The 26,657-nt window shown below is 23.0% G+C and overlaps 1 protein-coding gene across 2 annotated transcripts in view; it reads left to right on the top strand.

The window, feature by feature from the left end:
- Nucleotides 1-26,657, top strand: part of Eip75B (Ecdysone-induced protein 75B) — a 254,158-nt gene that overhangs the window by 138,278 nt on the left and 89,223 nt on the right. The window contains exon 1 of one of the 2 annotated variants that reach the window (XM_065506351.1): nucleotides 15,096-16,190. The exons of the other annotated variant lie outside the window; for it this stretch is intronic. Within the exon in view, the coding sequence (XP_065362423.1) occupies nucleotides 15,122-16,190 (1,069 nt within the window). The 5' untranslated portion in view covers nucleotides 15,096-15,121. Of the gene's footprint in view, nucleotides 1-15,095; nucleotides 16,191-26,657 lie in introns of those variants that run through there. 2 annotated transcript variants of the gene reach the window in all.

Below are 26,657 nucleotides of genomic sequence, written 5' to 3'. Positions count from 1 at the left end.
GATTAAAACCAGATGAAAACATTTCTGCTGCTGAAGCTGTTATTAATATATCTAAAGATATTGGTGTTGAACTGACAGCAGACAACATTGAAGATGCTTATTTTTTAAAAAATCGAGGCAAAAAATCACTAAATAAAAATATCGTTGTAAAATTTAATGAAAAATCTTCAAAAAATAAATTAATGGCTGCAAAATCGAAATTGAAAGAAAATGAAACTACAGAGAGAGTAATTATAAATGACTTGCTTAGTAAAGAGACCATGGCATTGCTAAATTATGCAAAAACATTAAAAACTGTTGGTTACAAATTTGTTTTTCCCAACCACGGTCGAATTTTTGTAAAAAAGAGTGAGATATCCCGACCCCGTGTACTGAGGAATGAAAATGACGTGGACAGCCTTTTGCTGGAAGCTAGTTCCAGTAAACCGAGGATCCGCAGATCGGTCAACAGTGGTATTGTATCCCAAGTAGAGAGCAGCGAAGATGAAGGTCAATCTAATTTTATGTCACCAGTTCAGCACTGATAAATTTATAAAGCTGTAATATGTTATATATATTTTAAAAATATTTTTTATATGAATCAAAATCAATACTTTACAAATATTTTTTCCTTTGAAACATTTTTGAATAATATAAATTATAATTATATGAACATTTTTTCAATTAATTTAAGAAGCATTTCTTCACTTAAGAAATTTAATAATTTTAAAACTTTTTTAGCAAAACTACCAAAACTACCTGATATTCTTGCAATTCAAGAAACTTGGTTTGACGCAAAATGTTCGCAAATGTATAAAATACCTCATTACAACTCTGTACACTGTTGCAGAGGAGATGGGTATGGAGGAACATCCATCTACATAAGTAAAGAATATCAATATGCAGTAAATTGTTGCGAAAGTGATCGTTATGTAGAAATTATTCAGTTAACATTCAACAATTTTAAAGTAAATGGAAAGCCTTTTGAATTTATGTCATTTTATCGTTCTCAAAAATGTAGCGTGAGAGATTTTGTGGAAATTTTGGAAAATAAAATAAGTAATTTTGCAAGTAACTCATCCATTGTAGTAGGAGATTCAAACATTGATTTACTAAGTACTGTACAGGGTTGTGAGATCATTAACTTATTTCAGTGCTATGGACTTAAATCTTGTCATATGATGGTTACAAGACCGAGTAGTGGCACATGCATTGATCATGTGTTCAGTAACGTGGATGAAAAAGTTGCTATAGATTCTGTAGAATGTGATTTGTCAGACCACAATCTAGTTTGCTGCAAATTAAAATGTCAAATAAATCAGAAAATATTTTCGAGTAAAATAAAATACCACTGCAATTATGAAAATGTTAAACAATATTTGAACCAAAACATAGAACATATTTATGAAGTTGATTCTCCATCGGATATTGCTTCAAACTTAATTAATATTATAAACAATGCTGTTACCGCTGGCACTTCAGAAATCAGGACAAATAAACTAATAAAATGTGATCTGGCTCCATGGATAAATGATAATTTATGGAATTTAATGGAAATTAAAAAGAAACTGTTAAAACTTAGAAGAAATAAAAGAAATGATACAGGTATAGCTGATAGATTAAAGAGAATTAGTAAAGTAATAAGAAGAGCTACAAGGGAATCTATGAATTTCTATTATGAAAATAATTTATTAAGATTTGGGGGTGATGCAAAGAGTTGCTGGAGGTTTTTAAATAATGTTATGGGTCGATCTAATGATAGAGTGGTCAGCATAGTTGATAGCAGGGGTTTAAGTGTAGATGACAATAAATTGAAATGTACTCTTTTAAATGAATACTTTGTAAATTCGGTTAATTTGTTAAAACAAGGTATTACAACTTATTCTAATGACTCATGCAATTTATTGAGGACTCTAAGACAGAGTAACACACGTTTTCATTTTAAATCTATAACCATAAATGAGATACAAAGCGTAATTATGGCTTTAAATACGTCTAAAAGCTCAGGTCATGACAATATTTCTTCGAAAATACTTACAAACTGTTGTGATATATTATCACCTCATATATTAACAATTTTTAACACAATGTTAAATACTTCCATCTATCCCGAAGCTCTGAAATTGCATAAAATAATTCCCATACCTAAGACACACAATTCTAGAAAAGTTGAACAATACAGACCAATTGCTTTGTTATCAACTATAGATAAGATCTTCGAAAAAATAATTCATTCTCAGTTCCTTGAGTTTCTGGAGAATGAGTCTTTGTTAAGCAAAAATCAGTTTGGATATGTTAAGGGAAGTGGGACGGACGAAGCTGTGGTCAATGTAATTAATACAATATGTGAAGGTTTAGATAAAGGTTTTTGTGGGGTGGCAGGTATATTTTATGATTTTAGCAAAGCATTCGATTTGGTTGATCATAAAATTTTACTTGATAAGCTAAAATACTATGGTTTTCTTGGAGATGAACTGGAGCTTATTAGAAGTTTTTTGTCCAATAGGAGACAATATGTTGAAATTGGTGGAGAAAGAAGTTCAATTCTTCCTATAAATTGTGGTGTTCCACAAGGAAGTGTCCTTGGGCCTCTTCTTTTTATGATATATTTAAATGATATCAACAATCTAGGTCTTACTGGTAAAATTATAATGTTTGCTGATGACATCGCACTATTTTATCCCTACAAACATGACATAGCTTTAAAAACACAAATGGAGAGAGATTCTGCTTTAATTTTTGAATTTTCACGTATAAATGGGCTTGTTATAAATGCAAATAAAACGAAATTAATACGTTTTAGACCACATTCACATAGCATTAATAATAATTTCAGCATTTATGTCGATGGAAATGTCAAAAGTGAGGAGCATGAAATCAAATATTTGGGTATAGTTTTAAAAAGTAATTTAACTTGGGATTCACATATTAAATCACTGAAAACTAAGGTTGCATCGGCGGTCGGTGTTCTATTTAAATTAAAAAGAAAACTCAACATCAAGACAAAAATGTTGATTTACAATGCCTTAATTCATAGTCGTTTAGAGTACCTTGCTATAGCATATGCCTATAAAAAGTCGAATGAATTAAAGTCTTTACAATCAGTACAAAATAAAGCATTGAAATGTGTGTATAATCTAAATTCAAGACATAATACATATTCTTTGTTCAAGGATTATTGCAAAACAACATTACCTATATATGGAATATATTTAAAACATATATTGTTCTATACATACAAATCACTTCATAATATTGGACATAGATCCGTAAAATTTTATAGAAATCAAAACAGATTTAATACAAGAAACATTTATAATCTTAGAATACCTAGGTGCAGATTGGAAACTACCAAACAAAGATTAGACTATGCCGGCAGTGTAAACTTTAACAATTTACCAAGTAACTTGAAAGACTGCAATCGTTTATCAACATTCAAGAAAAACATAAAATGGTATATTTTGCAAAACTTAGAAATGCTTCTTTACTAATACTAAAAAACAAATTTTTAAATAATTGTAAATAATTAATAATGGTTTTTTTTTTATGTAACATGTATTAAAAGTCTATTTAATATTGCCAACTTGTCTCTTTAAGCCACATGTGGCGCGAGACATCTTATAATGAATTGTATTAAACTAATTTTTTAAATAAATACTTATGAAAAAAAAAAAAAAAAAAAAAAAATAGCTTTTAAAAATTTTCCGAATATCAAAGAAAATAACTGCTGATAGCTTATACTATATAATTTTGAGGCAAAATTTATATTTTTATATAGAAATTGCATAAAGCTTTTTTTAAAATATTTAAAAGCTTTTAAAAATTTGCATTAATTTTAAGAAAAATCTAAAGTGTTTAAAATGTTTGCATTGAAACAATAATATTTTAATAAATTTTGAAATTTTGCTGTAACTTTTTAAAAAGTTTTAATAAAGCTTTTATGAAATATATGAAAGCTTTTGAAGATTTCTTCGAAAATCACTAGAAATAGTGGTTTATAATTTATAGCCAATGTATTTTAGGTTATTTTTGAGCATTTTTTATACAAATTGCAGAAAACTTGTTTAAAAGTTTTGAAATTGTTAAGAAAAATTTAAATATTTTAGTAAATTTGGAAATTTTGATGATTTCTTCAGTATGAATGAAAGCTTTTAAAGCATAAATTTGTTAAAAAATTAGTAATTTTTTAAAAAAAAATTCACAAGCTTTTTTTGAAATCATTAAAAGCTTTTCAAAAAAGTTCTCAAATTCTTAAGAAAAATATATTATTTAAGCAAAGAATTATGTTTTATAACTTATTTTCCAAAAAATTTTGAATTTTTATAGAAATATCTTAAAGCTTTCTTAAAAATGTATGAAAGCTTTTAAGAATTTTTTTTAAATTCTATAAAAAGTTCAAAAAAAATTCAGTATGTAGCACTAAAATAAAATTTTGTAGTAAATTGTACGGTTTTTGGTGTTATTTTTAAAGCTTTCTTAAAAATATATGAAAGCTTTTAAGATATTTTTTTTAAATTCTTTAAAAAGTTGCAAAAAATTTATGTATTTGCAGTAAAATAAATTGTTTCAGTAAATTTTATAGTTTTTAGAGCTATTTTTAAAGAAAAGCTTTAAAGCTTTCTTAAAAATTTGTGAAAGCTTTTAAATTTCTTTACACATATTTATAGAAAATCAACGTAAAAGTTTAATAAAAGCTTTTTTAAAATCTTATTGCAAAGGATTCTTTGAAAGCTCATTTATACATCAATGAAACTTATAGGTAATTTATTAATAGTGTCTTAGAATTCTGGTATTTCTTTAAAACAATCAGGCAGCTTTATTTGTCTAAGTTTTATTAGAAAGCAGCAACTGATAAGGAGGGCATGAGTGTGTGAGAAGAGCAAATTCAACTCTATGATTAACAATAAACTACTTAATAGTGTCTATTATGGAATACTTTTTTTTTATTATTATTATTTCTCTTTTTTTTTGCAAAAATTATTCAAAACAAAAGGTGAAAATTCGATAACAGTTTTTCAAGGTCAGCTGAAACCCTACTAACAATGTTGTTGCCAACATAAGTTTTTTTTTTGTATTGAAAACAAATTATTAAACTAATAAATCATTTGCCAGGAAGAGAAAAAACATAAGAATTAGACCGAAAAGAGAAAAAAGGGGGTAAGAGAGCATTTGCTGTTTTTTTTTATTTAGAATTTGAATTTTGATTATTAGGTATTTAGTTCAAAATTGCAAAAACAAGGTCACTTAATAATATTTAATGCAAAAAATTTGTTTGGTGTTATTTAATAAATTAAATCTAAATTAATTCATATAAATACTATAATAATGAAATTTTGATTTTTGTTGGGTATTTTTATCATCTGTTTGTTAAATATTTAAATAAACAGTTGATTTTTATTTATGAAATAATAAAAAAAAAGTAAAAATGTTTACTCTTTTTTTTTGGTAGTTGGCCTACGCAATTTTTATCAGCTAACAAGTGTTAATTTTGGTATTAATATTTGTCTCTGTCTATTGGTATGAGTTAACAAGGTTAACAATTGAAAGTGCGTAAGAATTGTTTGTATCTCATATGATATTTTGTAGCTGACCCTGATCACAATTTGAAATTGAAAAAAAAAAATTAGTTCAATAACCGAAATTATTGAAATTGGCAATATAGTTTGACATTTATTAAGAGTAGTCACAAAAACACAGATAATGTTGAAGTAGTTTTGCTGGTAAATGAACTTACTTGATAAAAAATAATTCAAGGATTATGATAAGCTAGTTCATTTAATGAAAGTTCTTGAATGAAATATGCGTACGTGACCAAAGCTATTTAAACCTCAATTTGTTAAAGGAAAAATATTAAATCCCTTATTTGAATGCAGATGTAATATTAAAAGCTTTTAAACAAATTCAAAACTTTTCTCCAAATCACTTAAAAAAATCTCTTCAATTCAATTAAACCCAGTTTTGCATCATATTTTTAGGATTTTTTTTTTCAAATGGAAAATTTTTCAAAAAAAAGCTTTTTTTAAAAAAAATGTTCAAATCAAATAAAATCCCACTATAAGTTCTGAAATATAATAATTTTTATTAATTTATAGTAATTTTTGGTAAAAAGCTTAAATTTTCTTTAAAATTTCTAAAAGCTTATTAACAAAATCTTTAAATTAAGTTTGTTTTTATTTAAATTTCATAGTAAACAATTTTTTCGATTTTTTTTATTTTTTTAAAAAATTCTAAAAAGCTTTTATAAAAATTTTCAAAAGCTTTTGCAAATTTTTCATCAAAACCATTTAAAAATTTAGGTTAAAACTTAAAAGCTTATTATATTAAAGATTTTATACAGAAATTTCAAAAAGCTTTCTTTATTAATAATAAAAGCTTTTTTTGAAAAATTTTCAAATCTATTAAAATTTTCATTATAAGCTCTTCAATAATTCTTATCAATTTATAGTAATTTTTGCTAGTATTTCTTTCAAAATATGATAAACACTTTAATTTTTTCTCAAATTACTTTAATATGTCAAAAAGCTTTTAAGCTTTTTAAGAAAATCTTTAAAAATAATATTTAAATTGAATTTTTTTATGTTTTATATTAATATAAAGAGTAATTTTTACGAATTTTTATATTTTTTTAAAAATTCTAAAAAGCTTTTATAAAAATTTCCAAAAGCTTATTGAAAAATTGTTCTTAACACTTAAAACCACTCAATTTATATTATAATTAAAGATTTTATACAGAAATGACAAAAAGCTTTTTTTTAATTTTTCAAAACTTTAAAATATTTGAAAGCTTTTACAATTCCTTACTAAAATTAGCTGAAAATATGTTTTTTTTTATTTATTTTCGACAATGTATATTATATTTGTGATGCTATAAAGAAATTCCATTAAGCTTTCATTAAAATGTTTGAAAGCTTTTATAAAGTTTTTGTTAAACATTAAAAATAGCAAAATTTTCCATATTTTTCATTTTAAATGCTTATTTATTTATAAAATCTTGAATTTTTGAAAAATTTTAATAAAGCTTTTTTAAAATTTTAAGAAAGCTTTTAAAATTTCTTGCTAAATTTAGTTGAAAATAGGTTCTTAATTTATGTTCAATAATATATTTGTGATATTGTGAAGAAATTTGTGATATTACAAAGCTTTAAGCATTAAGCTTTCATTAAAATATTTGAAAGCTTTTAGTAACATTTTGTAAAACATTAGGAAAATCTTATTTTTCTATATTTTTCACTTTAAATGCTTATTAGTTTATTAAATCTTAAATTTTTGAAAAAATTTAAAAAAAAGCTTTTTTTTAATTTTTCGAAAGCTTTTAAAATTTCTTGCTAATATTAGTTGAAAACTCATTTTAATGGTGTTTACAATAATTTTGTATTTGATTTGTGATATTATAAGGAAATTTCAAGTAAATGATTGAAAGCTTTTAAGCTTTTTTTGAAAAACTTTAAGAAAATGCTTAATTTGTGTATTTTTTACTTTAAATGTTTATTTGTTTAAAGAATTTAGAGTTTTATAAGATTTTTTAAGAAAGATATAAAAAAGCTTTTAAAAAGTTTTTACAAAAACATTTAAAAACTTTGTTTTTAATACAATTTATTCATATTATATGAATTAATTTTTTATATACAGACATTTTTTAAAGCTTTCTTAAAAATTAAAAAAAGCTTTTATTTTTTTTCACTAAAACTTTTAGAAAAAATCTTTAAATTTCAAAAGTTCAAAGCTTTTTATTTAAACTCTTCAAATCTTTTAAAATAACTTGAAAATTATGTTGTATTTATAAAATTTATCTCATTTAACTGTTTTTAGTTAATGTCGGCTGTTAATTTCAAATGATAAGCAGTTTTTAAACAATTATTAACAAAACTTCCTTATTGCCTTGTTACTTTCCCAAACCAAACAAAAAATCGTTTACAAATATAAACAAAATAAGAACCTCGAATTTCGTAAAGTCATATTAAACAATATTAAATATAAATTTACAATACAACCAACCACTTGATAAGAATTTATGACGAAAACAACAGCAACAATAATAATAATGATGATGAAGACGACCATGTCGTCGTCAACGTTGATCATTTTATTTTTACTGCAAAAATTGCATTCCCATTTTGCAACAAAAGGTCAATGGTATGAAGCCAAGTTCAGTGGAGTATTTTTTCGCACATTTTTCAATTTTATTTTTTTATTTTTCATTTTCATTAAAAGACTTTACATATAAACGAACTCGGGTATAAACTTACAGAAATTAACAGCTTGTATGAACAAAAAATAATGTAAATAAAATATGAAATCTTGGCGTTTCCTTACAATATTTAATAAACGTTTTTTTGTTTGTATTTTTTTTACTTTTTTTGTTTATATGAAATATGAGTAATAATTTTTTATTAATGTTAACAATTGCAACATTTATTGTATTTTTGGAATTTTTTTTTATTCAGTTTTTTGTTTATTTTATATTGTAAATTAAGATGAATAAACTTTTGTAAAAAAAATTGTAAACAGTTTCACTTTAAAGTTCAAAAACCTTTTGGAAAAATATCAAAAAAAAAAAATATGGCTTTTCGAAGAAAAATATTTCAAAATATATATTTACACAAGTAACATTGATGTGATAAACTTTCGCGTTATTAAAAAACAAACACCCTCCCCATTTTGCTTTAAAAACAAATCACCTGCTTTTAAAATTCATTCAGCCGGCTTTTGATTTGTTTCATTTAAATTTTCTAATGTTTTCGTTTCTTCATTTACTTCAATTCAATTACAATTTCAAGCCATTAAAATTAATAGTGCAAGAGAGCCACTGAGAAAGAGCTAAATTATTCACACACAAATAAATAATTGTTTAAAATGCAAACGTAGGAAAAAATACTAATTGCACTATCAATTTTAACAATTTGTAAAAATGTGCAAATTTAATTGAGACTTTGATGACTTTTACAATTATATATCCAAAAACTTTCAGGTAATTTCTGTAAAACTTCATAAAAATGTTAAGATCCAGCATTTTTAGCTTTAATTTAAAATTTTTTTTATTAAATCCTGCTTGTATGAAAGCTTTCAAGTAATTTCCTAAAACTTTATAAAATCTTTAAAATCCTGCATTTTTAACTATAATTTAATATTTCTTTATTAAAATCCTGCTTTTTTGGGAAAATTTAGAGAAAAGCTTTTTTCAATTTGTATGAAAGCTTTCAAGTAATTTCCTAAAACTTTATAAAAATTAAAAATTCTGCGTTTTTAGCTTTAATTTAATATTTCTTTATTAAAATCCTGCTTTTTTGGAAAAATTTTAAAAAAGCTTTTTTCAATTTGTATGAAAGCTTTCAAGTTATTTCTGGAAAACTTTTAAAATCTTGCATTTTTAGCATTAATTTAATATTTCTTTATTAAAATCCAGCTTTTTTGGGAAAATTTTAAAAAAGCTTTTTTCATTGAGTTAAAGCTTTTAAAAAATTTCACAAATTTTTTTTTTTAGAACCCAATTTTCGTTTATTTTTTTAATATTATGTTACTTTATAGGGGATTTTTAAATAAATTCCATTAAGCTTTTATTGAAAAGATTGAAAGCTTTAAGCTTTTTCTGTAAAATTTTAGAAAAAATCTAAAAATTATGTATTTTTCATTTAATTTAATATTTTTGTATAAAATTTTATAATTCTGGGAAAATTTCAAAAAAAGCTTTTTTAAACTTTTATGAAAAAAATTAAAAATTTTAACAAAATTAGTTTTAAAAAAATAATTTTCATTTATTTTTAATATTTTGTTATGTTATTAAGGATTTTTTAAAGAAATACCATTAAGCTTTTATTGAAAAGATTGAAAGCCTTCAAGCTTTTTCTGTAAAATTTTGGAAAAAATGTACCAATTATGTATTTTTATCTTTAATTTAATATTTTTGTATTAAATTTTGTATTTTTGGGAAAATTTTAAAAAAGCTTTTTTCATCTTGTATGAAAGCTTTTAAAAATTTTCACAAAAATTAGTTGAAAAGCAAATATTTATATAATTTTTAATAATTTCTTATTCAATTGGAAATTTTATTAAGTAATTGCTTTAATTTTTAGTTCAAATGTTTGAAAGCTTTTAAGCTTTTTCTTCCAAACTTGAAATTTCTTTCTTCCAAAATTAGAATTTCGTATTTTAGTTATAAATTAATATTTCTTAACTATTTTTGGGAAATTTTAAAAAAAGCTTTCATCAATATTAATAAAGCTTTTCAAAAAGCTTTTAAAAAATTTCACTAAAATATATAGAAATCAGTTTTTCGTTTAATTTTTTATAATTTCTTAGTTTATTGGTGATTTTTTTAAAGAAATTTCTTTAAGCTTTCACTAAAATGATTGAAAGCTTTTAAGCTCTTTCTTCAAAAATTAAGAATAATTAGGAACAAATTTTACTTTTGGCGTAATTTAGTATGCCTTTATTTGAAAACTTCACTATTTTATTACAAATGACTTTATAATGTGATTTTAATTATTTTTGCTTTAAAATTGAGACATTTCTTAAAGCTTTAATGAAAAGCTTTTTAATATTTTTTCACTAAAATTGTTAGAAAAAATGTTATATTAAAAGTACTTTCAGCAAAAAGTACTTTTTTCAAAGAAACTAATTTTTTTAAAAAGTACATTTATCAGCAAAAAGTACTTTCTGAAAAAAGTACTTTTTATGAAAATTGTACTTTCAGCTAAAGTTCTTTTACTCAACTTACCAAAACGTACTTTTTTTAATAAATTGTGTAAAAAGTCCTTTTTTAGATCTCTGTTTAACTGTAGGGTACTTTTCGTAGGAGAAAAAAAACATTTAAACGTTCAATGACATTTGAACATTATCAACTGCAATAATTTGTTGCTGTTATTATTGCTACAATTGTTGTTGTTGTTGTTATTGTATGTTAAAGTCATTGTATTATGTTGGCGCAATGTCAGGGATTCAAACTTGTTCATTTACTACCACCATACATACACTCTCACTTAAGATCAATGCCATTTTAAACAACAACAAAATGCTTTTTTTATATTGCAATTATAGTTGTTGTTGCTATTGTTGTTGCCGGCATTCCTCATGATGTTGTTGTGGCAGTAAATGCATTATTGTATGTTTTGTTTTAGTTGCTGTTACTATTATTTAGATTATGGTGATTAAAAATCATTTGCCACAACATAATAAAAATAACAAAATTTAAAAGATTGTTTTTTATGGCTGCTTTTGGAAAATGTCATTAAACCGATTTTATTTTGTTAGTTTTTTTTCTTTCTTTTTCTTTCAAATTATTATTGGCATTATAAACATTCATTGAAGACAAGCTAATTTTGCAAAATTTATTTATTTTTTAGTTTTCGCAAACAATCAAATATTGTTGTTATAAACTAAAGTGTTTGTTGTTGATTTGCTGCGTCCGTCCGTCCATCTATCTACCTCTATTGGCATGTGTTTATTGGGGAAAAAAAACTAATAAAAATTTATTTTCTTTTAATTTTTTTTATTCAATTTTTTTTTATTAAATTAAATAAAAAAGAAAGTGGTTGCACGACTTTGTTCAATCGAAATGCAACATTTAGTTTTATTTTATTTTAATAGTTTTTTTTTTATTTGTTAGTGTATTTTTGTTAATATTTGTTTGAAAAAAACTTAAAATATTTGTTTAGGGGGGATTTTTGTTGAGGTTTGTGTCAAAAAGGTTAGAAAGTAATTGGAGGTGGTTTAATTTGGAAAATAGGAATTTCTTTCTGAACTTTCTTGAATAATTTTAAAAATCTTTAAATGATTAAGTTCTTATACACGTTAGCACGTTTTCAATGATATTTATCTCAATTATTGTTTAAACTTAAATGATTTCTTTAAAGAAAGATTTTGTTTTCATTTTAAAGAAATTTAAAATTTAGTTAAAACATGAAATTTTTAACATATTTTCTTTAATTTTTGTATTAACTCTTTAAGTTATTGAAATATTTCTTATAGGAATTTCTTTTTTATAGCTCAAGGAGTATTTTGTTGCAAACATTTTAGCTTTAAAATTATAAATAAAAAAGTTTTTCTCCCTAACCTCAAAACACTATTTCTTAAATAACTTCCATATCCTTACAGGGATTTCAGTGATATTTCACTAAGTAATACTGTAAACTTTAGGTTATAGTTTAGTGTATTATATATTTGGTTTCTTCAATATTTAAAACAATTTTAAAATAAAATTAAAAACATAAAATTTTCAAGACAATTTTTAAAATTTGTTTGTTTTTCCCTTAAGTAAGTTCAGGAATTATTACTGGAATTTCTTTTGTTTACCTCTAAGATTATTTTAATGCAAAAATTGTCGCTTTAAAATTATAAATAAAAAAGTTTTTCTCTCTAACCTCAAAAAACGATTTCTTAAATAACTTCCATATCCTTTGATCGATTTCCGTGAGATTTCACTAAATAATTCTCTAATTTTTAGGGTACAGTTTAGCTTATTATATATTTCATTTATTCAATATTTAAAACAATTTTAATATACAATTTTAAATGTATGTTTTAATACAATTTTCAGGAAATTTTTTAAAATTATTTTGTTTTTCCTTAAAGTAAGGTCAAGAAAATTTACTGCAATTACTTTTGTTTATCTCTAGCAGCATTTTAATGCAAAACTTTTCTTTTTAAACAAATATTTAAAAAAGTTTTACTCCCTAACCTTAAAACACTATTTCCTAAATAACTTCCATATACTTAAAGCGATTTCAGTAATATTTTACTAAGTTATACTCTAAACTTTAGGTTATAGTTTAGCATATTATATATTTCGTTTATTCAATATTTAAATTAATTGTAAATTAAAATTAAAACATGTAATTTTTAGGAAATTTTCTAAAATTGTTTGGTTTTTCCTTTAAGTATAATCAAGAATTTTTATTGAAATTTCTTTTGTTTACCTCTAGGAGTATTTTAAAGCAAAAAATTTGGCTTTCAAATTATAAATAAAAAAGTTGTTCTCCCTAACCTCAAAAAATGTTTTCTTAAATTACTTTGTTATTCTTAGAGCGATTTCAGTGATATTTCACTGAATAATTCTCTATGCTTTAAAGTATAGTTTAGCGTATCATATATTTAATTTATTCAATATTTAAATTTATTTTAAAATTAAATTAAAACTTACAATTTTAAATAAATTTTCTTCAATTTTTTTTGTTAAGCTTTGGAAAATTTTAATAATTTTATATGGAATTTATTTTTCTTAGCTTAAGCAGTATTTTGCAACAAAAATTTTAGTTTTAACATAATATTTAAAAAAGTTTTTCTCCCTAACCTCAAAATATAATTTATTAAATAACTTCGTTGTACTTAGAGCGATTGGCAAGATATTTTACAAACAAATTCTGGGGAGTTTTGTCTTTAAAACAGCAAATAAATTGTATGAATTATTAAATGATTAAATATAAAATTTTAAAAATTAAGAAGTTCTTAAATCAAAAAAAAATAATTATTTTGGAAAGTTTTCTTTTTTTATAGTTTTTTTAAGGAAGTATTTGTTTCATCCAAAACAGCCTCCTTTATTTTTTTTTAAATGATTCATTTTAGTTTTTTTTTGCTTTCAAACTTCACTGTGAGTTAAAATACAAAAAAAAACAATTCAAGTCAACGACTCTTTTATCGAGGTAAAAATCGAAATAAAACTTTAACTTGTATAAAAGCTAAAACAAAAAATTTCAAAAAATCACACAATATACAAAAAAAAAAACAAGAGTTAATTAAATTTATTTATGAAACACTTACTATAAAATTAACGATCAATGAACTCTGTCAATACTACAAAAAAAACTGCACAATAATAACAATTAAAAAAAATAATATCTTAAGGAATACTTATAGATCAGATAATTGAAGGGCGAAAAAAAGTTTATTAACCTAAAAAAAACTACTACTACACAAGATTATTTACTTTCCATACAATCAGCACGAATACCATTTACTGATGCTCAAAGATGCACATTCTTGAGGGGGAGATTTGTATTTGAATTTCAACCTAGGACAACATAGAGAAAGTTACAGGCTGTTTATAAATGCAGTGTTGTTATTATTAAAATACACTTACAAACACAGACACCCACCACCACCACCAGCACTATGGCTGGCTACAACAAAAATTATGTGAGGGGGTGTTTTGAAAAATAAATGATTTTTTGTTTTGTGAAAACTCTGTTGAATGTAGAGAAATATTAAAGCAAATTGGAAAACTCACACGTGTTGTCTCTAATTTTTCAAACTCTCTGGCTCTCTAAATTTCAAGGCATTTTCATTTGATATAAAATTTAATAATATTTAGCCCTGAATACTCACAAAACTATTAACAAAACAGCCCCACTCTAGCCACAATAAATGATTAAATAATACTCTCAGTTATATTACAGAGATATATTATTTTACTCTCTTTATTAAGGCTCTCTATTAAGCGATCAATGTACTTTATTTTATAAAAAAAAACATTGGCCATGACTAAGCAAACATACAAACAAAAAAAAAACATAAAGGGGAGTAGTAATACATCATCAAAATCACAAAGTTTGTTGTATATTTTTATAAATTTTTCAAGAGCACGTGAGTTCAACAGTTTGTTTTATCTGTTTGTCTCTGGGAAAGAGACAGAGAGCGCGAGTAATAATCACAAACTCAGGGTCTTAAAACTCTTGCTCTTTATTGGGATTTTTGTTGTTTTTGGTAACAATAAGGGGTGTCTGGTAGTTTGGCTGGCTGTTGTTCAGCCCAACAGAGTGTGTGTAGTTTTTGAACTGAAAACGAACAAGATCCAGCGTAAATGTTGATTTTCCTTTCATTGACAAGCGGCGCTTCGTAATGTGCAGATCGTTATTTACGGTTAACGGAATATACGTGAAGTTTTATTAATCAAAATTTGAAAGAAAAGAAAAATACAAAACTGAAATTAAAAGAAAATTGAAATAAAACCAAAAACCAACTGAATTTTTTTACAAAAGAAAAAATCAAAAAAGAAAATATTGAAAACAAAACAAGAAATGTGTGAGTGACAAAAAAACCCCCCAAATTGTGAAAAAAAATAAATATCTAAAGAAAATGCAATTTTAAAAGAAAATTTTATTAAAAATTTAAAAAGAAAATTTCTTTCCCAAAAAAAAAAAGAAAATTAAAAATGAAAATGGTCATGTCAGCTGACAGTTCGGACTGTCATCCTTCTAGCAGTAGTGTGGTGGTGGGAGGTGAAGCTCCCAGCCAAAGTGCAAAAATTTCGGTGATCTGTCATATAACAAATCAAATCCAACAACAATCCCTAAACAATAATAATTCACAACAACAACAGCAACATTTAACCGTGGTAGAGGCCTCCGCCGCCTCTTCCACCACCTCGTGTCCACAACTAATAATGGGCCGTTCCCATTTAGAAAATGCTTTAAAATTACCACCCAATACCAGTGTTTCCGCGTATTATCAAAATACCAAACTTTTAACACAAACTAACTCCAATATGGAGGATCCCCAACAACAACAACAACAGCAACATATGACAAACTATCAAAACTCTTTAAACCAGCAGGAGTATCAAAATAGACATATAAACTTTATAAGAACTCCCTTGAGAGCTTCCAACTCTACAGCAGCATCCAACTCTACAACACCTGTCACAGACATGGATACTGTGCCCACAGGTGCTTCAACCTCAACCTCCACATCATCATTATCATCAACATTAGCTGTAAATGCTCTTAAGCTTAACCCTTCCTCTATCTCCTCTTCCATGCCCAACCTTTCCCCCAATTCCTCCTCAACTGCCTCTTCCTCAGTGATTTATCCACCCAAAACCTCACATAATTCCCTTATACTTTCACAAGCTTTGCAGCAACCTTGCAGCCTTAACAACAACAATATCTATCATCAATCCCTTAACAACATTAACAATAATAATAACAATAACAACAATATTGTTACTACTTCCGAAAATCTTAATTCATCTTATGATAATTTCCTTAATTATCATCATTCTAATCAGAATGTCAACAATAATAATTTATACCAGCAACATCAGCATCTTCAGCAACACCAACAACAGCAACATATTGCTCTCCAGCATCATCAGCATTCTTCGGGTGTTGTTGTGGTAGCCGCCGATTCTAGACCCCAAACCCCGGATTATATAAAATCTTATCCCGTTATGGATACCACGGTGGCCAGTTCGGTTAAGGGTGAACCGGAACTTAATATTGGTAAGGGATTTTATTAAATCATATCCAGAGAACTTATAAAGCTAAAAATTAAAAAATTTATAAAAATTTTGAGGCTTATAAAAACTTGGCAGAAGTTACAGTTAAATTTGATGAAGAAAAAGTTTGGTATGAAAATTGTTAAACTTTGTTCTATAAGAACTTGTAATCTACAATCGGTTAAATATTTCTTTAAAGGAAACAAATATTAGCAAATTTTAAAAAAAAAATTCTTTAGAATTTTATCAATTTTTGTAAATAACTTTGAAGCTGATTAAGGGATTTTAAAGAAATTCTCTATGACAACTATTTTTTATTTGAGCAACAGTTTCTTATGACAATTTTCTTCATCAAAGCTGATTTAAAGAAATTTTTCTCCCTAACCTCAAAAAACATTTTTTTTAATAACTTCTAAATCCCTGAATAGATTTCAATAACATTTAGCTAAAAAATTCTTAAGACTAAAAAGAATAGTTATGCTAAATTTAATTGAAAACTAACGACTATTTAAAAAAATTTTTGAAGAATAAAAAATGTATCAATATAGCTTTAAAAATATTTAAATTTTTTTAAATAACTTTGAAACCAATAGAGAGATAATAATAATTTTCCTTAGGCTTACTATTACAGAGTAAAGGAGTAGTTTGTTATAAAATTAGTATGACTCCAAGAACGGGGAAAAAAGTTTTTCTCCCTAACCTCACTTAAGAATTTCTTTAATAACTCCAGAATCCCTGCAGCGATTTCATTGAAATTAAACTCATTAAATCTTTAAACTTCAAGGAATAGTTTAGCAAAAGTTTTATTTCACATTTTTAATATTTGAAAAAAAAATTTAAAATAAAATTTATACTGAAATTTTCAATATATTTTCTTAAATTTTTAAGAAACTTTTTAAGCGATTTAAAATATTTTTAGCTTAAATACTATTTATGCTTGAAGTAGTAGTTTCCCTTATAAAGTTTAGTGATTAATGATCGAGGAAAAAAGTTTTTCTCCCTAACCTCAAAATTAATTTTCTTTAATAACTCCTGAATAACTAAAGCGATTTCAGTGAAATTAAACTCGAGTATTCTTTAAACTTTAGGGAATTTTTTAAAGTAAAAATTATTACAGTTTTTGAATCATAAAATTAAAATATTCAATTTAATTTTTTCAATAATTTTGGAATTATTGGGAAAATTTTAAAGAATTCTTAGTGGAATTAGTTAATGGACCTCAATGAGCATTTTGTTTAAAAAATTTTCCGTTTTAGTCATTAAAGAAAAAAGTTTTTCTCCCTAACCTCAAAATATATTTTCTTTAATAACTCCCGAATCCCTACAACGATTTCAGTGAAATTAAACTCAATTAATATTTAAACTTCAAGGAATATTTTAGCAAAAGTTTGGTTTAGTTTTATTAATATTTAAAAAATTTAAAGATAAAATTTTTATAAAAAATTTTAAATATTTTTTTTTTTTTTTATAACACTTTATCAAATTTCAAAAATTTGCTGTGGAATTATTTTTTATTTATTAAAAAGTATGTTGAAGTATAAATTTTCTTTTTTATTTAATAAGGAAAAAAGTTTTTCTCCCTAACCTTAAAAAAAGGTTTCTTTAATAACTTGGGAATTATTGAAGCAATTTATATGAGATTTAGCATTTTAATACTTTAAAGTTTGGGGAATAGTTGGGCAATTTTTTTAGTTTAAATGTTATTGTTTTAAAAATTAAAATTATAAAAGAAAAATTGTAATTTCTTGTCTTTTAAATACATTTTTTTTAAACAAGTTTTTAATTGTTTTAGCTTTTTTATTGATTTTTTTATTTAAACACTTTTATGAATTTAGGCAGTATTTTAATAAAAAAAATTTAGGTTTTAAATAAAAAGGAAAAAAGTTTTTCTTTTTAACCTTACAAAACAATTTGCTTAATATTTTCCGAACCCTTAAAGATATTTCAGAGATGTGCTAAGAAAAAATTCTTTAGGTTTTAGGGAAGAGTTTAGCTGGAATGTTATATTTGAAATAGATTAATTTTAATTTTTATAAATTTATTAAAATTTAAAACATTAAATTTTAAAAAAAAAAATTTTTTTGAAAAAATCTTAATATTTTTGCAGCTATTTGAAAAATTTTCATTATAAAATCTTGCATTTGCTTGTAGTTTATAAATATTTAGTAAAATAGTAAAAGCTTTTTCTAAATATTCATAAAAAAATTTAATTATTTTGACTTAGACTTCAAAGAATATAATTTATGGCCAAATATCAGCATATTTTCCATTTTATCAACTTCCTTCCTTAAGTTAAATAATTTATTTGAATTAAATCAAACAGAAACTACAGTTATTAGCCAATTAAAAGGTCAATATTTGAAGGCAAAAAAAGTTCATTGATTTCCATTTATTATTAAGCAAAATTCATTGAAATCTTGCCTAAACAAATTAAAGTCAATACACCCGCTTTAAGGCAGCAGCAGCAACCAGTTTGTAGCCAGCCACAAGTTAAAGTACGGAAATTAAATTGAAATTAATTTTGCTTAAAACATCATCTAACAGATGTTTAACACAACACACAATAGGCCTAGTCTAATACTTACTGAAATACCTCAAAAAAATATTGGTTTTAACACAATGTTTTAAATGATTTTTATTATTAACAAGGTCATGTCTCTCTCGCTCTCAAAGCAACATGTAAGAAATCATTTTTAATTCCGCATTTTTCGTATTTTTTTTATTAAATTTCAGTTGTATATGATATGATATTTAATTAAAGTTCAAAGCAGTTCATTTTTGTATTTTAAACAAGGCGGTTTTTTGAAAAAAAAAAACGGTTCAAAAAACTTTTTGGAGGAAAGAAAAAATGTGTGACATTTTTGTTAAAAATAAACTTGTTTATTTATATGAAATAACAGTATTAAATAAAATGCAAAATTTAATTAAACCTTTATTATTTATTTTGTTTAACCAAAAAGTTCGTTAACTTTTGCTTTCAATGAATTTACAATATAAACAAAAAACTTTAACTAAAAAAGCTTTTGACTTAAAAGTCCAGTTTTGTTTTGTTTTCTTTAAACTTTCTTTTTTGTAATGAAAGTGAAAAATAATTTCAAATTTATTTATAAATATTATTGATAAATTTGACGTCATTTTTGTTTCATGCTTGTTCTCAGTCTCTTTAACACATGTGTTAAGTTAAAACCCACTCACCCAAAAAAAAAATATTGAAAACACCAACAATGAAATTGTTATAAATAGTTTTCAAGTTCATGCTAAATAATTAAATCTAAAAATTTATGTTGCTGGTTGTGTACTAGTCTTATCATTATTAGAAGTTTGTTTAAACAATTAAACAAGATAACACATTTTCCAAGATAATTTCCTTATAATAGAAAAAAACACAGCAACATTATTAAAATTAAACAAATAAACAAATACTATCTAATAAATTTGAAACACAAATAATAAAACTGATAAGAAATTGAAGAAAATTTTCTCATTTTAAAGAAATGAAAATAAAAAAATTTTCGAAATTTTTAAATGAATAACTAGAATAATCAAATTTTATATAATTACTAGCAATGAAATAAAGAATTCTAGGATTTTAAAATTTTCTTTAAAAACCTTAACAGAAAAAAGTTTTTCAATCTAACCTCACAAAATTTGTTTTGTTAATAACTTTAAAACTAATGAAATGATTTTAATAAAATTCTCTACAATAATTCTTTACATTAAAACAAATAATTGAAATAAAAATTTTGGTCTAAATATACCATAATTTGCAAAATATTCAAAAAACAAAATTTTCAATCTAACCTCAAAAATGTAATTTCTTAATAACTTGTAATTAACAACCTGGAACTTAAAAACATTATTTTATAAAAATACTAAACATTATTTACAATAAATTGGTAAATAAAAATTAAAACTAAAAGCAAATTAAAAAAAAAAAAAAATTCTTAAAAAAATTATAATAAAAAATTTGATTGAAACTTTCAAATTATTTGATTTTTTTATTTTAATTATATATAACTGTTGTTTATTCAGTAAAGAATATTTTTGCAAAATAATTTTATTAAAAAAGCTTAAAGAAAAAAAAATTTTCAACTTAACCTCACAAAATTTATTTTTTTAATATTTCGGAAATTGTTTAATAGATTTTACTTAAATTCGGTTTAGTAATTATTTGAAGTGTAAAGATTAGTTTGACTATTAATTTGAGATTATATATTATTTCATTTAAAAGTTATTAAAAAAACAAAATTTTCAACTTAACCTCAAAATCTTAATTTCTTAATAACTTGCAAACTAGTTAGAATAGTTAAAGGAAATTTAACATACAAATACTTTAAGGTATCTAGAATAAAATACACACAAATTTTATTTATTATATTTATTAACAAACTTTTAGTGAACTGTTATTCAAACTAACCTCATTAACTTAATTTGTTTAATAACTTAAGAAATCTTTAAGCTAGTTTTTTCAAATTTGATATAGTAATTCTACTAAATTAAACAAATCTAAAGCAATAAACTTTATTCTTTTTAACTTCAAAATAAAAAAAATAATAATTTAGAAATTTTCAATTGAAATTGTCAACAATAAAAATTTAAGAAATGTGTATGTGTAATTTTTAAGCAAATTTTTCTTTATTACTTTTTGAAATATTTTCTTTATTTTGTTTTTTATAAAATCATTGACCTTTTTTCAAAAATAAAGTTCATTTACTTCTCCCCCTCACAGGGAAACAACATTTTGATTTTTTGACTTTACAATTACATAATTTTGTTTAAAATTTTTAATATTTTCAATAAAATTCATTCACCTTTTTGTAGTCGTTATCTTGCATTTAACAAGCCCCCTGGCTCAATATAAAAAATTTTTGCATACTCCAAGAGAATAAAAGCAAAAGTTTATTTACCTTTAAAAATTTCAATGTTATTATTTTTTTACAAAAAAAAAAACATTTAACCAAAAACCAGCTGTTTTAATTTCAATACAAATTTTTTGATTTTTTTTTTCAACAATTTTAATCGAAATTCAGCAAATTGACCTTATCATAGGTTTTTGAACTTTTATGTTAATTTTGTTTCACTGTCACTACGTTATTGATTAATTTAATTTTGTTTTAAAACACATTTTTTGTTTTTTGGAAAAAAAACCTGTTCAAAATCTTGTTAAAATAAATATTTCCGCATTTGTTTAATGAAATGAAAAAAAAAAACATTGAAATTGTATTTATTTTAGATGTGTGTGTATTTTATGGTTAAACAACTGCTGAAATTGTTTCTGACTGTTGTTGTTGTAGTAGATAAGTACTTAACTTTTTTTTTATTTAATTTCAATGTCAAAATATATTGTAGTTGGTTGGTGTTGGTTGTTTAAAGTTTATGAGTAATAGAGATTTTGTGGTTTTTAAAACAAGATCATTTTGCTTAAAAAAAACGTTTTTTTTTAAATATTACGCACGTTTTTCTGCTTAATTATTTCTGTGAGTGTAGCGCCGAGTGTAATGTTTAGCAGCCAGACGCTTTGAAATTTAGCATGCGTAAGCTTTTTAGAGTGAATGAATGTTTCAAGGTTGTAGACAAAAGTTTTGTTAGTTGTTGGTGAAAAAATACAGCAGTGACAAGCAAAAGTATTTAATGAAATAACAAGAAAATTTAAACAAAGAAATTGAAAGTTTTATGCAATTTCGTTATATTAATGAATTATGTTTCTTGTAATGAATATCATTATTTTAATGAAATATTGGGAATTTATTAAAATATTGAGGATTTATTGTGATTTTAATGAAATATCATAAGTTTTTATGAAAGTTCATTATTTTAATGAAATCTGATTTTTTTAAAGAAATATCGTTATTTTAGTGAAATATTGTAAATTTAGTGAAATGCCGTTATTTTAATGAAATATCGCAAGTTTTATGAAATTTCATTATTTTAATGAAATATGTTTTTTTAATGAAATATCGTTAATTCAATGTAATATCGTAATAATTTAGTGAAATGTCGCTAATTTAATAAAATATCGTAAGATTTATGAAATTTCATTATATTAATGAAATATGTTTTTTCAATAAAATATCCTAAATTCTATGAAATTTCAGTATTTTAATGAAATATCGTTAATTCAATGAAATATCGTAAATTTAGTGAAATGTCGCTATTTTAATAAAATATCGTAAGATTTATGAAATTTCATTATTTTAATGAAATATGTTTTTTTAATAAAATATCGTAAATTCTATGAAATATCGTTAATTTAATTAAATATTTTTATTACAATGAAATATCGCAAGTTTTATGAAATTTCATTATATTAATGAAACATGTTACTTGTAATGAATATCATTATTTTAATGAAATATTAGGAATTTATTGAGATATTGTTATTTCAATGAAATATTGTAACATTTATGAAATTTCATTATTTTAATGAAATATGTTTTTTTTAATAAAATATCGTAAATTCTATGAAATATCGTTAATTTAATTAAATATTTTTATTTCAATGAAATATCGCAAGTTTTATGAAATTTCATTATATTAATGAAATGTGTTACTTGTAATGAATATCATTATTTTAATGAAATATTAGGAATTTATTGAGATATTGTTATTTCAATGAAATTTTGTAACATTTATGAAATTTCATTATTTTAATGAAATATGTTTTTATTAAAAATTGGCGGTATTTATTGAAATATTGTAAATTTTATGAAATTTCGTTATTTGAATGACACATTTTATGTTATATGAAATTTCATTATTTTAATGAAATATGTTTTTTAATGCAAAATCATTATTTTAATGAAATAAAGTAAATTCTATGAAATATCTTTAATTTACTGATACATATATCGTTATTGCAATGAAATATCGTAAGTTTTATTAAATTTCATTATTTTAATGAATTATGTTTTTTATTGAAAAATCATTATTTTAATGAAATAATGTAAATTCTATGAAATATCGTTAATTTATGAAATTTCATTATTTTAATGAAATAGGTTTTTTTTAATGAAATATTGTTAATTCTGTGAAATATCATTAATTTAATTGTATATATGTATATTATTTCAAGTTTTATAAAATTTCAATTTAATTTCATAATTTTTTTCATTTTGGCTTGTTTAAACTATAAAATTCATTGTCATGTAAAACTTTAGACTGACATTTTTACATTTTAATTTCATTAAACTTTTGGCAAAATAAGTGCGTGGTTTTTAATTTCAAGCCACAATTTCAATTAAAACACATTTTTTTAGCCGGCTATAAATAAAAGTGAAATTAAAACTAAAATTTAGAGAAACTTTTATTGAACTAAAGCCAAGAAATTTATAAATAAATAAAAATTAATTTCAGAAAAACCATGAAAAACTAAATTTAGCCATAAAAACATAAAGAAATAATATAAGTTTACTTTATATTCCAACCTTAAACCTCCATTTCTTTAGTATTTAATTTAATGTTTGATAAATTATCCCAAAATAAACACATGTCATGGAATTTTCCCAAATTTTCCTTCATTACACACCCAAAATAATTAAAATTCCATTAGATATGACGAGAAAAAATAGAAACTAGTTTCGAAAACTCTAGAAAAAAAACAATGCCCCCAACTCCTAAACAAAAACTATTACTCAATTTTACAAGAATTTAAAAAAGAAAAACACACATTCTACTTACTTACATAAGTATAATTATAAAGAAATTTTCAAGTTCAAACATACTAACAAAACGAAAAAAATCGTGAGACTTTACTACTACTTTCTTTCTCAATAATGAGAAAGAAAAAAATCAACAAACCATAACCACAGATAATCCAAATATGTAATACCCCCATACTATGAACTACAAATATATTGGTGTACGTGCACGATCGATCTAACATTAGAGAATCAGAGGAAGAGGAATAAAAACAAAACACCAAACAAGAGAAAGACTTTCTTTTGTTTACCAAAACCAATAAGAAGAGCAACAAGAACAATTCTCTAGGCCTTTCTCTGTTTGTTAGTGTTTCAACAACAACAACAAGCATAACAAACAACACGATTGTTGTTCGTGTTTACGAAAACTGGTTGCTGGTTTATTACTCCTCTCCTCTATGTGAATATGTAGTTGTAGTTGTTGTTAATCTTTTATTCTTTTCATTATTATCTTTTGAACTTTCTTCGTTTCAAAAACAAACAAAAAAAACTAGTTTGTTTTTCTTCTTTCATTTGTTTTCATTTGTATGAATGAATCTTTATGAATGAGTGAATTTTGTATGAATGTTGTTGTTGTTGCTGATTTCGAAGAGAAAGTTACGTAATACCGTGTTTGTTGTTACTACTATTTACAACAACTTTATATGCAGAGCTTAAATTCTTGGTGATTATGTTATGAACTTTCTTCTACGTTTGTTTGTTTTCATTAAGTAGAGGTAAGAAAGCCAGTTAAGAGGGGTTTGTTTGGTTTTGAAAAAGAAAGTAATTTTTGTAGGCAGAGGAGGGAGCAAGATAAGAATTGTAATTAAGAGTAAAAGTAAAAAAATAGAAATAAAAACAGAACAAAGAATGATCTTGTCGATGATGATAAACAGAAAGAAATATTTTTGATTTTTTTTTAGAATGTTTTATATAATTTTTTTTTAGCGCAATATGGTATTTTAATGAATTATATTAAGTTTTATGAAATATCGTTATTTAAATTAAAGTTCATTATTTTAATGAATTGTCGTTATTTTAATCAAATATCTATATTTTAATGAAATTTTATGAAAAAAACGTTATTTAAATTAAATTTCATCACTTTAATGAAATTGTGCAAAAACGTTATATAAATGAGATTTCATTATTTTAATGAAATATCATTATTTTAAAGAAATATTATAAATTAAGTGAAATATCGTAATTCAAAAGATATAAAATAAATTAAATGATATTTCATTATTATAATGAATTTTTTTAAGTTTTACGAAATATGTATGTTTGTACATATTTGTTTTAATGAAAATTCGTTATTCAAAAGAAATATTGTATATTATATGAAATATCTTAAATTTAAAGCAATTTCATTATTTTAATGAAATTTCATTATTTTAATGAAATTTTATTATTTTAATGAAATATTATAAATTTTAGTCATAATCATTATTTTAATGAAATATTATAAATTTTATGATATATGTAATGAAATACATACATAAGTAAATTTAATAAAAGCTCAATATTTTATTAATATGTACATATATCGTAAATTGTATGAAATATCATACATGTTATGAACTTTCGTAATTTTAATGAAAATGCGTTAATTTAATGAAATATCTGAAATTTAATAAAATTTCATTAATTTAATGAAATATTGTAAATTTTATTAATAAACGTTATTTTAGTGAAATATCACAAATTTTTAATGAAATATCATAAATTTTATATAATATCGTTATTTTAATGAAATTACAGTTTATGAAATATTGTGAGTTTTATAAAAACTATTTGATTTTAATGAAATATCGAAATTTTAATGACATTTTATGGAATAACGTTGTTTTAATGAAATTGTATGAAAAATCTTTATTTTAATAAAATATTATAGGAAATATAATTTTATCATTATTTTAATGAATATTTATGAAATATTGTGAGTTTTATAAAACTATGTATTTGATTTTAATGAAATATTGTAATTTTAATGACATTTTATGGAATAACGTTGTTTTAATGAAATTGTATGAAAAGTCTTTATTTTAATAAAATAAAATTTTTTTTTTTTATCGTAATTTTTTTTTAATATCGTAAATTTTTTTCTAATATCGTAATTTTTTTTTTGCTGGTTTTAAGTTAATTTTATAATGTGTTCTTTGTAATATTGAGTTATTTATGGATTTTGGACTAAAATATGCCAAATATCGTAAATTTTCTTCTAATATCGTAAATTTTATTTGCCGGTTTTTAGTTAATTTTTAATGTGTTCTTTGTAAAATTAAGTTATTTATATATTTTTTTACTGAAATAGCCTAAATATCGTAAATTTGTTTCTAATATCGTAATTTTTTTTTAATATCGTAAATTTTTTTCTAATATCGTAAAAAAATTTTCAATATCGTAATTTTTTTTTGCTGGTTTTAAGCATAAATATCGTAAATTTTTTTCTAATATCGTAATTTTTTTTAATATCGTAAATTTTTTTCTAATATCGTAAAAAAAATTTCAACATCGTAATTTTTTTTTGCTGGTTTTATGTTAATTTTATAATGTGTTCTTTGTAATATTGAGTTATTTATGGATTTTGGACTAAAAAAGGCCAAATATCGTAAATTCTCTTCTAATATCGTAATTTTTTTTTAATATCGTAATTTTTTTTTGCTGGTTTTAAGTTAATTTTATAATGCGTTCTTTGTAAAATTAAGTTATTTATGGATTTTTGACTGAAATAGTCTAAATATCGTAATTTTTTTTAATATCGTAAATTTTTTTTTTACGGATTTTTTGTTAAT

Source organism: Calliphora vicina, chromosome 3 (assembly GCF_958450345.1).
Source record: "Calliphora vicina chromosome 3, idCalVici1.1, whole genome shotgun sequence".
In the NCBI taxonomy this organism is placed as follows: Eukaryota; Metazoa; Arthropoda; class Insecta; order Diptera; family Calliphoridae; genus Calliphora; species Calliphora vicina.
This window is presented reverse-complemented; position numbering and strand designations above follow the sequence as displayed.